This window comes from Pelmatolapia mariae, linkage group LG9 (genome assembly GCF_036321145.2).
Source record: "Pelmatolapia mariae isolate MD_Pm_ZW linkage group LG9, Pm_UMD_F_2, whole genome shotgun sequence".
NCBI classification, from domain to species: Eukaryota; Metazoa; Chordata; class Actinopteri; order Cichliformes; family Cichlidae; genus Pelmatolapia; species Pelmatolapia mariae.
Window position 1 is genome coordinate 14272101 of NC_086235.1, and position 15400 is coordinate 14287500.

The window sequence follows — 15400 nt, forward strand, 5'->3', positions numbered from 1 at the left end:
TGCTTTGGGCTGATAGGAAGGCAACGGTAACTCAAATAAGCAGAAGACCACACTGGGTGCTGTCAGCTGTCAGCTAAGAACAGGAAACTGAGGCTGCCCACACAGGCTCACCAGAACTGCACATTAGAAGACTGGAAAAAACATTGCCTGGTCTGATGAGTCTTGATTTCAGCTGTGACACTGGGTGGATAACACACCACGTCACATATCTCATATTCACCTCAAACTGGTGTCTTTAATGTGAAAATGAGCTCACTGCAGTGCACTGTATCGTGTAACCGAAATCCTTAAAAAGTCCAGTGGAGTGTGTGTTAAAGTTGAGTGTGCATTACCTAAATTAGACAATCTGATCTGTCTGATCTTGTGAAAAAGTGATTTCAGTGAATGAAGTATTCTCTTTGTGGTGTGACGTGTGCAAACTGTACGAACATGTTAAAACACAAACACCGTATAGTTGTTTATTTTCACGACAAATAAATAAGAAACAGACAAAAATGTGCAAAAAACTTTTCCAAACATATATAAATACTGTACTCAACATAAATGTATATATATATTAACTTCTTTCTCTTACAGGCTTGATTCTCGCTGTTGTAAAAGCGCCTGCATACGACCGACATAACATAGTGTAATATGAGTCAGAAAAACACCAGCCTTTATAATCACAGCATAGCTCGAGTTTCTTTGCCTCCTTACAGAGGTGTGATAGTTTTTATCTTTTTAGTCCCATCACTGGGGCAAGACTCTGTTTTTTTAAGAGGTTTCTACAGCGTAGTGTGGCACAGGGTGTTTACATGTGCTAAACACAGGAAATTTCCACATTTGTGTTGCATCATTGATCAGTATGGTGCATGTCAGTAGTGTTTGGGCAGTGCAATAAAACCTGTCACACTCAAAGTGTAATCAGCCTGTCTCGACAGTTTCATTTTACCCTTCGCTGCCTTTCTCCTCTTGGTAAGCGTATGCATCTATATTTGTGTATTAGGTTCCTCCTTTGGCCCACATAAGTCTCTCAGTGGACCCAGACTGATGGCGTGGCCTTGTTACAAGCAGGAGCAGCAGAGGAGTTAGCTGGAACAGAGCTCACTTCCTCACTCTGCTGGCGATGAACACTGATCTGGCTGCTCATACTCCGGGAAAAACTTCCAGAAAGTCTGCCTAAACAATATCCCAAAAAGTCAGAGGAGTTGGTTGAGCTTCACTGCTTGTTATCGAGAGTGCACCGCCTCTGCAGCTTCACGTGGCGCTGGCTAACCTGGTGGCCCTCCGAGTTCGGACATTTGGCTTGATTTGCACAGGAACAGTTAAGCACGGGGTGCAGTTGCCGAGTCCATGTCATCTGGAAGAATATACACAAAGCATATTAAAGTCAAGCACTAATCCTATAGTTCAATTTTCTAAATTAAGGGTTACAAATGGTACCTGAGATCTGAGGACATGCAGCTCGTTGTGAACTTTGGTATACTTCTTCTCCAGTTCCAGATACTTGCCCTTAAGCTTCTCCCGGTCTCTGCGCTCCTTTAGAAAGTCTTCCTTAAAGACTTCAGCCTAAATATGGACATGAGACAAATAAAAACAGATGTCCATTAGGGGTACCTCAACAGTTTGGGCAATTCTTATACACCCCTTTCTACATTTAACCTTGGATTTTATAAGATATGGTTTACACATTCATTTAAGTGAGTAAGTGAAAAGCAGCTGAGTGGATTCGAGCTGAAGACACAAATCCCCTTTGGAGTTGCGTCAGGAAGGGGATCCGGTGCAAAACTCTGCCAAAAATCAAACATGCAGGGTGCCTGCTTTGTGGCAAAGTGGAAGCTGAAAGCAGCTATTAGCCAGACTATACTACAGAGTGAATTTTATAGATTTTTTTGATTGCCTTTGGATACGGACAGGTAGTACCTTTTTCCTTTGTTTTCAGTCTTTATGCTAAGCTAACCCTTGCTATCACTGTATATTTGTTAAACAGAGTGGCACCAATCCAAAGGCTACTTTAAACACTAAATGATATATTCACATAATGAAATCATCACCACATCATCTGAATGGAAATTGGTCTGTCATGCAAGGCCTGAAGCAACAAATACTGTGACTATTTTCCCAACATTAACCATTTGTTTTTCACCAAGGAAGCAAAGAAAAACATCACACAAATGAAGACAAAGCACTCACTTGATGTTTCCAGATGTCTAGTGTTTCATTGTCCACTCCAAGGGACTGAGAAGACTGAAGCGCCTCCTTTAAGGCCTGCACAAACACATTGAAGCCACTGTTAGAGCGCTTTTACTGCAAGGGTTAGAATGAGACGTATCTTCCTTTTCATCAGTGAATATCAGAAAAAGCCTGATGCCTCACCTTGTTCAGTCGTCTGATCTCCTCGTGTTGATGCTGCCCTTTGCGGGTCAGGGCGCTGTTCTGCGCTCGCAGCTCTTTTACTTCTTTCTGTGCTTCGAGCTTCTCAGAGCTGGCATCACCCTCTTCCGTCTGTGAAAAAGCATCCCATGAGGGAACCATTAGCACTCAGATCAAACGACTTAATCTATCAAAGAGCGGTCGGCGCATTTACCTGTGCGCTCTCTTTTCCTTTGATCACCTTGAGCTTCAGTCGGTTTAACGTGACGTGCTTTCCTTCTTCCTCTTCAAAGCGATCACACTGCTGTAATGCTTTTAACTCCTCGACCTGGACATTGGGTGCAGAACGCAGACAACACTTAAATGATAAACAAGTGCGATAATAAACCAACACGAGCTGAAAAACAACATTAAAGGATTTGAACTTGCTCCTTTCTTACCTTCTCTTTGTAGTAGTGCACCATGGTTCGGTACTCTTTTGCCCATTTCTCATTAATAGAAAGAAGCTGAGTAAAAACAGAAAGACTGTGAACCTTTAAACGTGCATACGCGGGTCGTAGGATGAATACACAGAAAGTCTGAGATGTACTCACCTCGTTCTTTTGTTCTTCTAAGATAAGAATCTGTGTTTTCATGTTGACATCACTTTTGTGAGAGGACCCTTGCAACTGAGGCACATAAAAGAGAGAAAAACAGGAACTGCTCAAATGTGGCACGCAGTAAATCCATCAGCAGCCAAATGCCTGCGACTCTGGGAAATTATGCAACATGACTCCCTATACCAACTTCCTTTTACACATTTTTGGAAGTTTTGCTTCACACTGCTTCCAGTAACCCAACGAATATCATCATTTAGTTGTGGTCAGGCAATCAAAAGGCGGTGGTTCTCTGTTCTTTTGTTACCTGTGTGTTTTCCAGCTTCACAGACGGGTGAAGTTCTTCCCCAGTACTGCACCAAAACTCATACCTGAAAACAAATTATTTGCATCACGTTCCTCCATAAAAACTGACTCCAATTTTCACATAAGTGCTGCTGTGATGTGTCTCACCTGTCTATATTTGGCAGTGATGGATACAGTCTGTGGGCTTGTCTGTGTTTGTCAGTGTCATTTGACTCTGATGGGTCCACAGGCAGCCTTTCCATTGAGTTTTCAAGCAGAGACTGTCAAAAAAACAAAAAGACAAGGACATAAGTTTTATATGAAATTAATAATAATAATAATAATAATTTAAAAACCAGTTCTTCTATTGTAAGAATAAGTACGCCAGCAGAGATGTATTTACATTAGGATGGCCTAAAATGAGTTTTTCTTCTGACATAACACCCCAAGTGCAGAAACAGATATTTCTACAGGTTCAGCGGTTTTATTTGACATCAATGCAAATTCCCAAAGATATCAACATAAATGAATATTGCAAGTATTTCTGCTTTTGTTCTCAGAAAACGATTAATCAGTCATTACTAATAACAATTCAGTTACTCAAAGAGTGTGTTGCAGCCTTGACGTAGTCACTGTGCTCACTTCACGGAGATACTGTGCTGCAGTGAGCTCAGTTTGTTTGTAATGGCACAAAGTGACACTTGACTCATACCCACAAAGGATGTCGATTATCTGTACCCCGCGCTGTCACGTGGTTACCCGACCTCAGCTTGCACGTTCCTCGGTAAATCCTCAAATCTATTTAAATTGCCTTTAAAAACATCTGAGGAGCTAACATGTTTATCAGGACAAGATGTCCAAGTTGTTATAAAAGCCCACTGAACTCCTCCTGCTCTGAGTCCAGGTCAGTGTTCCGTACGAAGCAAAACTTTTTTTATTTTTATTTTTTTAAGTAGAAGGTCAGAGTTGCTCGATAATAACATAAACAAAAGCAGCGAAGTGTAAAAAGCAGCAGACTCACCATACTGCGTTTCGGAGGCGTCTTCAGAGTGTGCAGACCCGACTAAAAAACGTGTGAATTGAAGCGACGCGACTGGCAGTTATAGCGAGGATCCCCTGTGACGTGGGAAAACCCTGACTGTCCAATCAGCTGCCGGGATTCCCTCCCCGGTCCCGTGCAGTCAGAAAGAGTCGAGTCGCTGACCGACTTTGTCGAAGGAAAGGAAAGTACAAGCAGTTAATCAACGTCTCGAGCGGTAATAGACGATGTGTTTATGGTATGAATCGATGACTAAGACAAAAAAAAAAAAAAAAAATCTGCTGTTGCACTGTAAAAGATGGCAAATCTTTATTTACATTTTTTTAATCGAGAGAATATTAGTCTAGCATTTAAAGGTAACGCCTAGCTAACATTCTTTAATCATTTACTTATATTTACTGAGATAGTTTTGCTTTATATAAAAAAGCATGTATAATGCACAAAAACTCAGTTAATTAATTCATGAATTAATTATTCTACCCTTTGGGACAACAAACTAATAGAATTAAAATAAAATAAAATAAAATAAAATAACACTTTATTGATAGCTATAGATTTATAGCCTTTATTAGCCTTTATTATATATATATATATATATATATATATATATATATATATATATATATATATACAAAAACATAAAAAAATTACTTTGTTTACTATATATGTCATACGTCAAGATTAAAGTTCATATCCTAATTCATGTGAATTAAACCTTGAAACCGTATGAAATATTATAATGATACCAAAGAGATTCTGACTCTTGATTTTTTACAGTGGACAGCCTGCAGTTTCAGCTGTGTGAACTCATCTGTATGCTGAGTATTTTTTTTTCATTCTTCTTTACTTCCTGGGTGGTTAAACTGCAGCCGCTTAAAAGCCCGGCCAGCTTTCAGAACCACTAATATCGAAATGAAACTGTCCAAAAAAATGCAAAACTTATGGCCTGCGGGTTATGGGAAAATCACACATCTCGCAGGCTTATCATCTTACACAATCTCTTGACAGTCTGTTCTGAAAGGTGTTGACTCAGAGCGGGCTTATTTCAGGGAAGAAAGAGAGGGGAAAATACGCCACTGCTCCTCCTCCAGTAACCGGCACTCAGCGCGGGGGACACAACCCAGAGCTAATTATTTATTATTTCTTATGGAAACCTGTGTGATTTATTCCCACATATAGGACACGCCATCCTTTTCTTCTTTTGGAGACTGGTTTCGTGATCAGCATATTTTAATTAGAGATGATGTTACCAAACAGACACAGACATGTGATTCCTCAGTGCCCTTTTTCACATCAAGATATTTGTTTTTCTTTTGTTGAAGTGGGAGCTTCCACTCCTATTAAACATAGCTGATGGTGGGGACGTTCCAGCATGGCATTATGTGATATCCTGCGCTCCACCGAAACAACCATTAATTTTTGTAGCCTAGGACATTTTTTGATATTTCCACCTGAAAAAAAATAAGATATAATATAAAAAATCCCCAGATTTTGCCAGTAAGACCAAAAATAGCCAGCTCTCGACTCTATGGGTAAAAGAAACTCAAGAGAGATTATACAAGTCTGTTCCCATCTATAAATAAATATATAACTACTGTCACATCATCATCATCATCATCATCATCATTGCTATGCAGATCTGATTTGAAGCCCAAACTTGAGACTTCTGCTTTCCTTGGATATCACCACCTTGATGATATCCAAAGAAAGTGCGAAGTGGGAAGCCGACAAATGGTGCATTCTCAAGTGGTAGTGATTTGCCTGTGATAGGGTAGGCTCGCCCTTAAGTGCTCTATTATACTTGAAAACAGTGAGTGAGATCAGAAACTCAGAAAATTTTCACTGAAGTCACAGAGCAAGAAATACAAAGCTGCTTTCCTATAGATTTCAATATATATGTATATATATATATAGATATGTGTGTGTGTGTGTGTGTGTGTGTGTGTGTGTGTGTGTGTATTTTTTGAGCCACAGGAATCACCTCCTGCTGGTAATGGGAAAGACTGCAGATCTCATGCGCTTCTGTTGTCATCTTTTATCTACAGTCTATGTACACTGCACTCGCAGGCCTCAGTTGTACTCTGCTGCAGACAGCTGGAAACCCAAGCAGACCCTAGAAGACTCACGTAGACATTTTATGTGGTAGCAATTTGTTAATTACATGGTAGCCCCTCCTTTAAATTGGGCCTGTTTTCTCTCCTTTTTTATTCTAAGTTGAACCATAATTTACAAAATGAACTCGTGTTGAAGAAAATAAACTAGTGGCCAAGGCCATGGGGCTTTTTTTTAAACATAGACTCTTTTTGAAACTAGAAGACTCTCCCTCTACAGGCCAATAGCAACAGTGCAGCTTCAAGGCACTTCCACATTGGCTTTACTTCTCAGATTTTGAGGCGTTATCCATCATTTACATAATTTCTACATACATCAGACAAGAGACTAATTAATCAGGGAAAACCACGTGAATACCAATACCAACACATTATCCTATTAAGCTTTTATCTTGTCTGTTCTATAGCAGGCAAAATAAATGGAGCCGTACTTATATAACACCTTTCTACTTAACTTGAATGTCTTTGAGGTACTACTTTAGGTACTTTCTACCTCACCCAATCACACACGCATTTATGCCTAAGTGCTTTATAACATTCACACACACTTACATGGATTCAATAGGGGCAAATCAGGGTTCACTATCTTGCCCAAGCACACTTCAATCCATGGACTTGAAGAGCTGGGGATCAGACCTTCTGACTGCTACACCTCTCGCTATATCACCTGAGCCATACATATTTATTATCATGGTGTGTTTGGGTCATTTATAAAGAAAATGCTGTCTTGATCTTTGTACTATTTTGACACAAGCAACATATTAAAAGTGTTGGAAATGTTTTGCAACCTAAAGTTATATCACCATGTGGAGATGAGATTTAAACCAACAAAAATGTTCATTTTTACTTCTGTGTAATTAAAACTGTTAATTGGAAAATAGTATAGAGAGTATATGTAGGCTTAGTAAACACTGATGTTACTAGCCAACAAATAATTGTGCCAAAAAAAGAGAAATTCCTGTCTTAAAATGCCCATTTTCATAGGTAAGTTGGCCCTTTGCTTGTGCCAATTATTCATGCCACATAGCCGTTTAATTGCTGTAATTTGGTTGAGACTTTTGTCCAATGCAATGCAGAGGGGAAAAAAACAGAACACAGAAAGGCAGCACATTAGTTGGATTTAAATGCTTGTGTTTGAGGCAACAGCTCATCCACCCTGGAGGTTGCAGTATTAGGCCCAGGCTGTAACTGTTAAACACTCATCAGCGGTATCTGTTCTCTGTTCTAACATAATTAAATGTGGCATCGATAGTGATGCTTTCATTAGTGTATAATCACCTGCAATTACAAATTAAATTAAAACGAGGGCTTATGTCTTGACAAGGTGCAAATCCTTCTTCACAGTGGGTATATTTGCTCCAGTGTTTATACAGTAACCAAAGGCCCAGAATAACCAACTGTAGCCCCTTTAGACTGGTTTGCAAAAGCCAGCTAGATCCCACAGACTCAATTGTTAAAATGTCCAACATTAGAGCAGAAATAAACTTCTAGTCTGGTCCAAAAGTTGAGCTTTTTAATACTTCTAATACCTACACTTGTGCATTGTTAGACACGTGGCTTGACTTTGACATTGCTGATTTGAATCACTAAACATCTTAACCATGTTTTTCTTTTTCTTTTTTGTTGTTGTTGGTTCAGTTTGGAACCTCTGCATCAAATCCAGAAGTAATCATGTATCGTAACTTAACAACCTGTCATGCACAGATGTTTTATATCGCTGAGACCATACTGAAAAAGCAGTCTAATGCTAAATTCAGTGCTAAAAAGTATAATGTATAAAGTAAGCATGGTAAAGCGTCATAGTTGCTGCCTGCAGGAGTTGAAAGATTTTTCTAAAAACATTCCCAGTTCATCAGGGAAATTCACTTATTGCAGATTGTGCAATAAGTGAGGAGTATCAGATGGATGAATGTGATCGGCCTCTGGTTACCCATGTTCTTTGCATAAATGCTTTAAAAAAATGTCAAGCATTAACATCACTTTATTTGGTTGCTCAGTCGGTGATACTGTACATTTTCTACTTTAGTAAAACCTTTAACCCCTCCCCCAAAAAACCCAGTCCATATTTGTCCACATTCCTGGACCCAAGAAGGATTTGGAAAGGTTTATATCCACTAAGAAGTACAAAGTACTTTCTTGAAATGTCTATGGAGGGCGCACCATGAATAAGCTGGAAAATAGTAGTCAGCGGAGCAGGTAATGTACTGACTGTCAGGGGGCTGGCAGGGTCTGCTGGGTTTTTAGAAAACTTCAATCCAGCTTACTTGAATAAAAAGCCCATTTTAGATAAATATGTGGAAATGTCAAAAAATGACCTTGAAGGTTTCGCTGTCACCACAATAACACTTTGCCACTGTCCTAAAAGTGCCACACAAAGATTATTATTAGTGTGATTGTGCGAATGGCAACAACAGTGACTCAAATCGTGACAATGTTTACCGACATTACAGTACTTGTCACAGTACCCCATGTTGTGGTTTTACACAAGGGGCCTTCTTCATATTACACCTGTGCAGTGAGAACCCCGAACGCCTCTTCCCAGCACCAATACAGCCCATTTACGGTACGTGTGACACAGCAGCTATACGCTAGAAAGGAAAGAGGAGGTTTTACTCTGCTTGAGGAGCCTCCCTCTTCCTGCCACAAGAGTATCACTCACACAAATATGTCAAACTTTGCTCTTTAAGATCCTGTCACAGATCTTTGGTTCACACGCGAAACAGATAAGACTCTTTGTGGCGTACACCTACGAATTAAAAACCCAAAACAGGTTTGATCTTGTTCTGGAACACTTTCTCTTGTGATCAGTGGTTTAGCAGGTTTGCATAACTGCACACGCGCTAGTGTAACCTTTGCTATCGGTTTCACGTGAAAGAAAAAAGAAAACAAACACAGCGTTTAGGTGAAAAAGTGGAATGATAAAGCCACAGTTAGCTAAGCAAATATTGCTTGTTGTCAGAGACTTCTTTCCATAAAATCCCGATGACTTCACAGAAAGTTACTGACGCTGAATTTGAACTTACTAAGCCTGTTTGCTTTTTAGGTTTTGTTTCAAGTTTCCAAAATCAGAGCTGAGGCTTTCATAAGTGCTGCTTGTGGCGTGGAAACAGACTGTTTTCTGATAAATTATTTAACAAAACATAACTGCATGACCTGCTCATCAAAGGTGTAGCTTGTTTTCAAGTATATATTTCAGTTGACCTAAATTTTCACCTAATCCCTTTCAGAAAAAACAAAACAAAAAAAGACTGAATAACAATTTTTTTTTTTTTAGATATTATTAGTAAAACCCATTTATATGCAGATAATTATAGTTTTAGTAATGATAATGTGTATGTGTTAGTCCCCGTAGGGAAATTACTCTGCATTTAACCCATTCACCCAGTGAAGCAGTGGGCAGCCACCAGTGCAGCGCCCAGGGAGCAGTGTGTAGGGACGGTACCTTGCTCAGGGGTACCTCAGGGTAGCTGTTCAGTGGAGTCGAACCCCCGACCTTCCGATCATGGGGCAACCACTCTACCTACTGAGCTATCCCTGTAATAAAATGCCCTTCAGTGACAGTCACAGAGTTTTTATACACTATCGAAATCAAGATTTAGAGTAAAAAAAAACAAGGAAAAAGGAAATACACAATCTTTCAGGGCTTAATAAAACATGTCTTAAAATTAGGTAAATACAACTTCAGATTAACAAAAGAATGAAATATTACACGGTGTCATTATTGCTCGAAGAAAACCAAAGCCAACATGCAGAAAGTTTTTGAAAAACTAATTACGCCTTTACTGCTTCCACATAAGCAAAAGTTCAGGTTTCCAATCACTCAGTTTCCAGTCTCTCCAGCAGTGATATCCCTTCAGCCTAAGGTCAAGTTGTGCAATACTCAGAGAAACTGAACAAAAAAAGCCCAAGAGCTACATCTCAGACTCTACAGGTCTCAGTTAACTTTAACTGATGTTAAATGTTGAAGTTCATGACAGCATAATTAGAAAAACACTGAACAAGTACGACTTGTCTGACAGGGTTACTGGGAGAAAGCCTCTTCTCTCTAAAAATAATAGAACAATGTCCTTTGGACAGACAAAACCAAAGTGGAGATGTTTGGCCATAATTCACAATAAAAAACAAACACATCAACCCTTTATACTATCTGTCAAGTGTGGAGGTGGAGGAGTGGTGATTTGGGCTTGTTTTGCAGCACACCTTGTAGTCATTGGGCATTTTGAGTATATCAAAGTAATCCTGCATCAAATATGAGGCCATCTGTCAAATAAGCTAAAGCTTGGCCCAGATTGTGCCATGAAATAGGGCAATTGTCACACAGCACAGCAGCAAATCTACAACTGAATGACTGAAAGAAAAAGATTAGAATTCATCTACTGCAATCTACTGAAATTACTGAAATATCCCACTAAAGAACAGTGGGCCTAAATTCCATCGCAATAATGTGAAAGACTGATAAAGTTACACAGAAAAAATTTACCTCATGCAACTTCAAGTTGTTGCTAAAGGAGGTTTTACAAGTGACTGATTCATGGGCTGTGCTTGCACACTGTTTCTTGGCTATGTTTTTGTTAAATAAATAATGACACTGTGTAAAATGTCATGTTTGTAGTTCCCCCAGGTTGTATTTACCTAATTGTAAGTCTGGCTAAGAACCAGATGGTTTATGTCTTAATACATAAAACATTGGAACTGACAGAGAGTGTGTGTTCTTTTTACTATGATTGTATGTATACTTTTACTGAAAATGCTGTGTTGACTATTGCAGACCACTGACCGTGACATAGGAAGATCCTCAATAAGGTGTAGTTTCAGTTCATGTTTTATGAGTTCCCGTCAGCCTCTTCTATAGTTTGCGTTTTGTCCTGTCTACCTGTGCTTTTCTTTTTCTTTTCTCTTTCTCTTTGCCCGAAAGTTCATGGCAGATGGCTGATCCTCCCGGTCCCTGGTTCTGCTGGAGGTTTCTTCCCATTAAAAGGGAGTTTTTTTTCTTTATAGCTCAGGGTTTGCTCATAGGGGATCATCTTGTTGTGATTTTCTCTGTAATACTGTAGGGTCTTTACCTTACAGTCTTAAGCACCTTGAGGTGACTGTTGATGTGATTTGGCGCAATATAAATAACACTGAACTGAACAGAACTGTAGCTCAGTGGTAGACCGTAATGAAATGAATAGCTTAACTTTTTACCATGAAGTTAACTACAGAAACTACAAAATTTCCTAATTATTTCCTCTATTATTGCATTTCTCCTGTAAGTGAACCTCTTTCAAACTGCCCTGTTCTCTTTGTTCTTTTCCTCTAACCCCTTTGCAGGCATGCCCAGTCACTAGAAGAGAAAAAAAAACAAGCACAAAGTACTGGTTTTACTGTCATGGTTTACTGGAACACAAAGAATTTGAGGAACATTAAGTACACCTGTGCTTTTCTTACTGTGACATGTTGAAATGTGTGCTGTAAGAAAGGACTGTGCATTCCTCAATCAGCCGCCAACACAGAAACAGTGCTATGGTGGATGAATCTCGTGAGTCTGCATGTGAAGAAGAATCAAAAAGGTAAAGGCCAACTGGCAAAACCCTTTGAAAGTAGCTCCAAAACACTTACATATGCACTCACCACTTTGCAACAATAAACTGGGCTTTTTTTTAACCTATTTAGCTCATCAATTGCTCTGGATACAAGAAAAAAAACAACAACGTGTTGTATTATATGTGTATTATTTGACATAACAAGACTGGTTTCATACATCTACTGAAAGCGGGAACCATACATATCAGCGAGGCATTGTCATTGCTTGTAGTCCAGTATACATATAAGATGCTGTGTCCAAATTAACCCCTTAATGCCTAGTGTATCATATTTGGCAAATACTGTTTTTTGAAAGTTTTTAGGACTTCGATATAATCAGTGTGAATTCCCCCCCCTGAAAAACCTAAATAAATTGCACAATATATTTTTAAGCAATTAAAAAAACAGATAAGCAAATATGATACAAATTAAATGTCATATATGGAAATTGAATTGTGATTTCATGTTTAAACAATTAAATAAAATTAAACAAAAGAAGGTTAAATAAACACTATTTTCAGAAAGATTTTATTTTCTGGCAATTATTTTGTGATTCAGGTTTAAAGGGTTAAAATGCTGCAAACACTTCTGGTCCTTGTTGACACTGACTGCGTCATTATTTAGTCATCTTTGGTCAAACCAGTGTGCTCATCCGCTCCATTGACACTGTTATTATCAAGCCATCTGTGGATTTAGTTTAGATCTTTACAACTTTTAATAAAAGGTTAACTGCTTTCACTTTCACCCATTAGCACTAATTATAATAGAATGACCTTTAGATAAATCCACCTGACATTTAAGCCAAGGAGCTGCATTTACTAGGTGAGTCAACTGCTAAAATAGTGTAAGCAGCTAATCTTATCTGGACGGGTGTGTTATGGAAGCCAGTGTTAGATGAACAGGCCTTGACATGGCTTAGCTCATTGATGTGAACGTTTTTAAAGCATCTGTCACAAGAATAAATGAACTGCCAGAGAAATGCAGAATAAAAGCTTTTGGTTGTTTAAATACAGTAATGAATAAATCAAAAGTCTTGAGTCACCCCACATTTCTTTATATTTTATATTTTGTTGGAAAAATGGGAAATTGCTGCTGTTATTAAAATATGTGCAAACATGCATGAAAATACAGTGTATAAGTCAAGAGTTTGTACAATTCTAATGACCATGAAAGTCTATATTTTCTTGTCATTCCTTTAAGTAGTCTTCAGGAATAGTTCTCTAGGCTTCTTGGAGGACTTTTAAAGCTTTTCTCTGGATGTTGGCTGCCTTCTGTTCTGTCGAGATGATCCCATTCTGCTTTAATATTGTTGAGATTCTGGCTCTGGGGAGATCAATCCATACTTGTTGAAATGAAGCCCCAAACCATGACAGAGACTCCATGGTGTTTTAGAGATGGCTTTAGACACTCACTGTTGTACATCCTCGACACATGCTAACAATGTGAACAAAAAACTTCAAATTTGCATTCATCACCCCATAACAGCTGTTTGCAACAGATTTTCAGTCCAGACTTGAAAACAACAAAGACATGATGTGTTTGCACTTTACTGGATTCGAATGTGATAACATAACAATCATCATTACACTGAAATACAAATAAAGTTTACAACCTTGTGTCTTAACATTTTATTTTGAAAATAATGCATATTCTGTGGCCAGGAGATAGCAGCCTTCATACTCAGTGTGTTTAATTTAAAAAACAAAACAAAACAAAAGTTTCACATCAGATCCCACAAAATGAAAAACAATATCTTCATAATGCGATGTATTGCAGATGTTCATTTGAAAAACATATTTCACATGTATGTGGAAAAAAAAATACTCAGAGTTTATTTAAAAACTGAAAAGGAAACAAGAGAAATGTTTCTGTGGCTGAATGCTACTATGTTGTGTCTGATATAATCAGACTTGTTCACCAGCAGGCTCTACATGCTATCTGTGGTTTGGAGGCGCATTCCTGAATCCGAGATCTGTTTGAATACATTCCAGGATAATAACGAGAGGTCAGTCGTGCTTTGTGAGGACAGATACAAACAGGTCGTCAGCTCCTTTGTAATGCACAAGTACTTACTCAGGCACGTCTTTGCAGCTGTATATTATCCCTGTATGTAGCGCGTTCTTTAATTTCTGCAGGGATGCGTTTTTGCAGTTTGATCTGAACAAATGGAACAGAAGCAGTGAATGTAGGCTCAGTTTTAAAATATCCATGCCCCGATTGGCCGTTCTGATGTAAATTAAACAAATAAAGGAGAACATTGTGGTGAAAGATTTGCATATAAGAGGAAATCTTACTTGGCATTCTTCTGTATGACCATAACAACATTTAGGCTCCTGACCTTAGGGGCTTTAAACCTCGTCACCTCAACTCTTGCAAAAGTACTGAAGAGTAAAAAAAACACAACAACCCAAAATTCAAACCACAACTGTAAGACCAATTAAAATTAACTTGAGGAGTGAGATTGATTTTAAAAATGCTGCTTTGAAGATGAGGAACTGAGTCTGTGACTGCTACCTGCTAGCTGCCATCTTCAAAGCAGCTCTGATGTATCAAGACAGTGATAAAACAGTAGTTAGACAGAATCAGTCTGCTATCACTTTGTGACTAAATGAGGCCAATTTGGCAATCTGTTTGTGATTCATTGATGAAAACCACAAATCTGTTACCATCTGTTGCAATTTTGTTGTTGTCGGCACACATAGCATTTTACGTTAGACAATAATTCAGACCCAGTGTTTTGTGTTTTATTATTAATTAATATTATTTGATTTAGTGTTATTCATGGTTTTGGTTCTTATTCTTATTCTCTCTGTATTATATTTTTTGTTTCTAGTGTTTAGCTTTTTGTTACAGTGCCTTCCCCGTGTTCCACGTGTTCTCTATGTTCCCTCTGTCTCCCCAGCAGTGTTGGGCAAGTTACTTTGAAAAAGTAATTAATTATAGTTACTAGTTACTTCTTCAAAAAAGTAACTGAGTTACAATATTCTAAAAGTAATTAATTACTTGAAAAGTAACTATTGCGTTACTTTAAAAAAACTTTTAACCCTCTGGGGTCCAGGGTATAATTGGCCATTTTTAACTACTTTTGATTTTCCCTCCACATTTTACCTTTAAAAACTATTTACTTTGCCTTGTTTGGTATCATCCTTTTCAGCACAACCTCACGTGTCTGAATTTACAGTCATGTTTTCATTTTGACATACTGTATTAACACAATTGATCTAAAATCAGACAAAAACCATAAAATCAGAGTAGAAAAAGTTATATTTTTTTACTGTAACAACCACAAACATGTTTAATGAATCATATTTCATAACTTTAAATGCAAATATAAATTGTCAATTTTAAAATCCTATGCACAAGTTTTGCAAACAAAGTTATTTGCATCCATTTACCTTTTACCTTGATTTTTTAAATAACCATCCAAACTATTTACAGAACAATCAGCTGTT

At 38.2% G+C, this 15400-nt stretch overlaps 2 protein-coding genes across 2 annotated transcripts in view; both read right to left on the minus strand.

Moving 5' to 3' along the window:
- Nucleotides 1-566: 566 nt before the first annotated feature.
- Nucleotides 567-10601, minus strand: LOC134634129 (TNFAIP3-interacting protein 1-like). Its single transcript, XM_063483196.1, has 11 exons — nucleotides 10584-10601; nucleotides 4255-4296; nucleotides 3402-3514; nucleotides 3256-3319; nucleotides 2946-3020; nucleotides 2793-2858; nucleotides 2567-2680; nucleotides 2356-2484; nucleotides 2173-2247; nucleotides 1423-1548; nucleotides 567-1339 (listed from the first exon to the last, which is right to left on the minus strand). Exons 1-11 carry the CDS (start codon nucleotides 10599-10601, stop codon nucleotides 1199-1201), a joined length of 963 nt encoding a protein of 320 aa, XP_063339266.1. The 3' UTR covers nucleotides 567-1198.
- A 3637-nt stretch (nucleotides 10602-14238) lies between these two features.
- LOC134634130 (ADP-ribosyl cyclase/cyclic ADP-ribose hydrolase 1-like) overlaps nucleotides 14239-15400 on the minus strand; it is a 30966-nt gene continuing 29804 nt past the window's right edge. The window contains exon 6 of the mRNA XM_063483197.1: nucleotides 14239-14329. Within this exon, the coding sequence (XP_063339267.1) occupies nucleotides 14239-14329 (91 nt within the window). The remainder of the gene's footprint in view (nucleotides 14330-15400) is intronic.

What these genes read in the sequence shown, in the direction of transcription:
- LOC134634129 (XM_063483196.1), bottom strand. An exon ending in AAGGAAAAGAGAGCGCACAG is followed by an intron (nt 2,485 to 2,566) that starts GTAAATGCGCCG and finishes GCTTTTTCACAG; the next exon opens with ACGGAAGAGGGTGATGCCAG. An exon ending in TGCATGTCCTCAGATCTCAG is followed by an intron (nt 1,340 to 1,422) that starts GTACCATTTGTA and finishes ATATTCTTCCAG; the next exon opens with ATGACATGGACTCGGCAACT.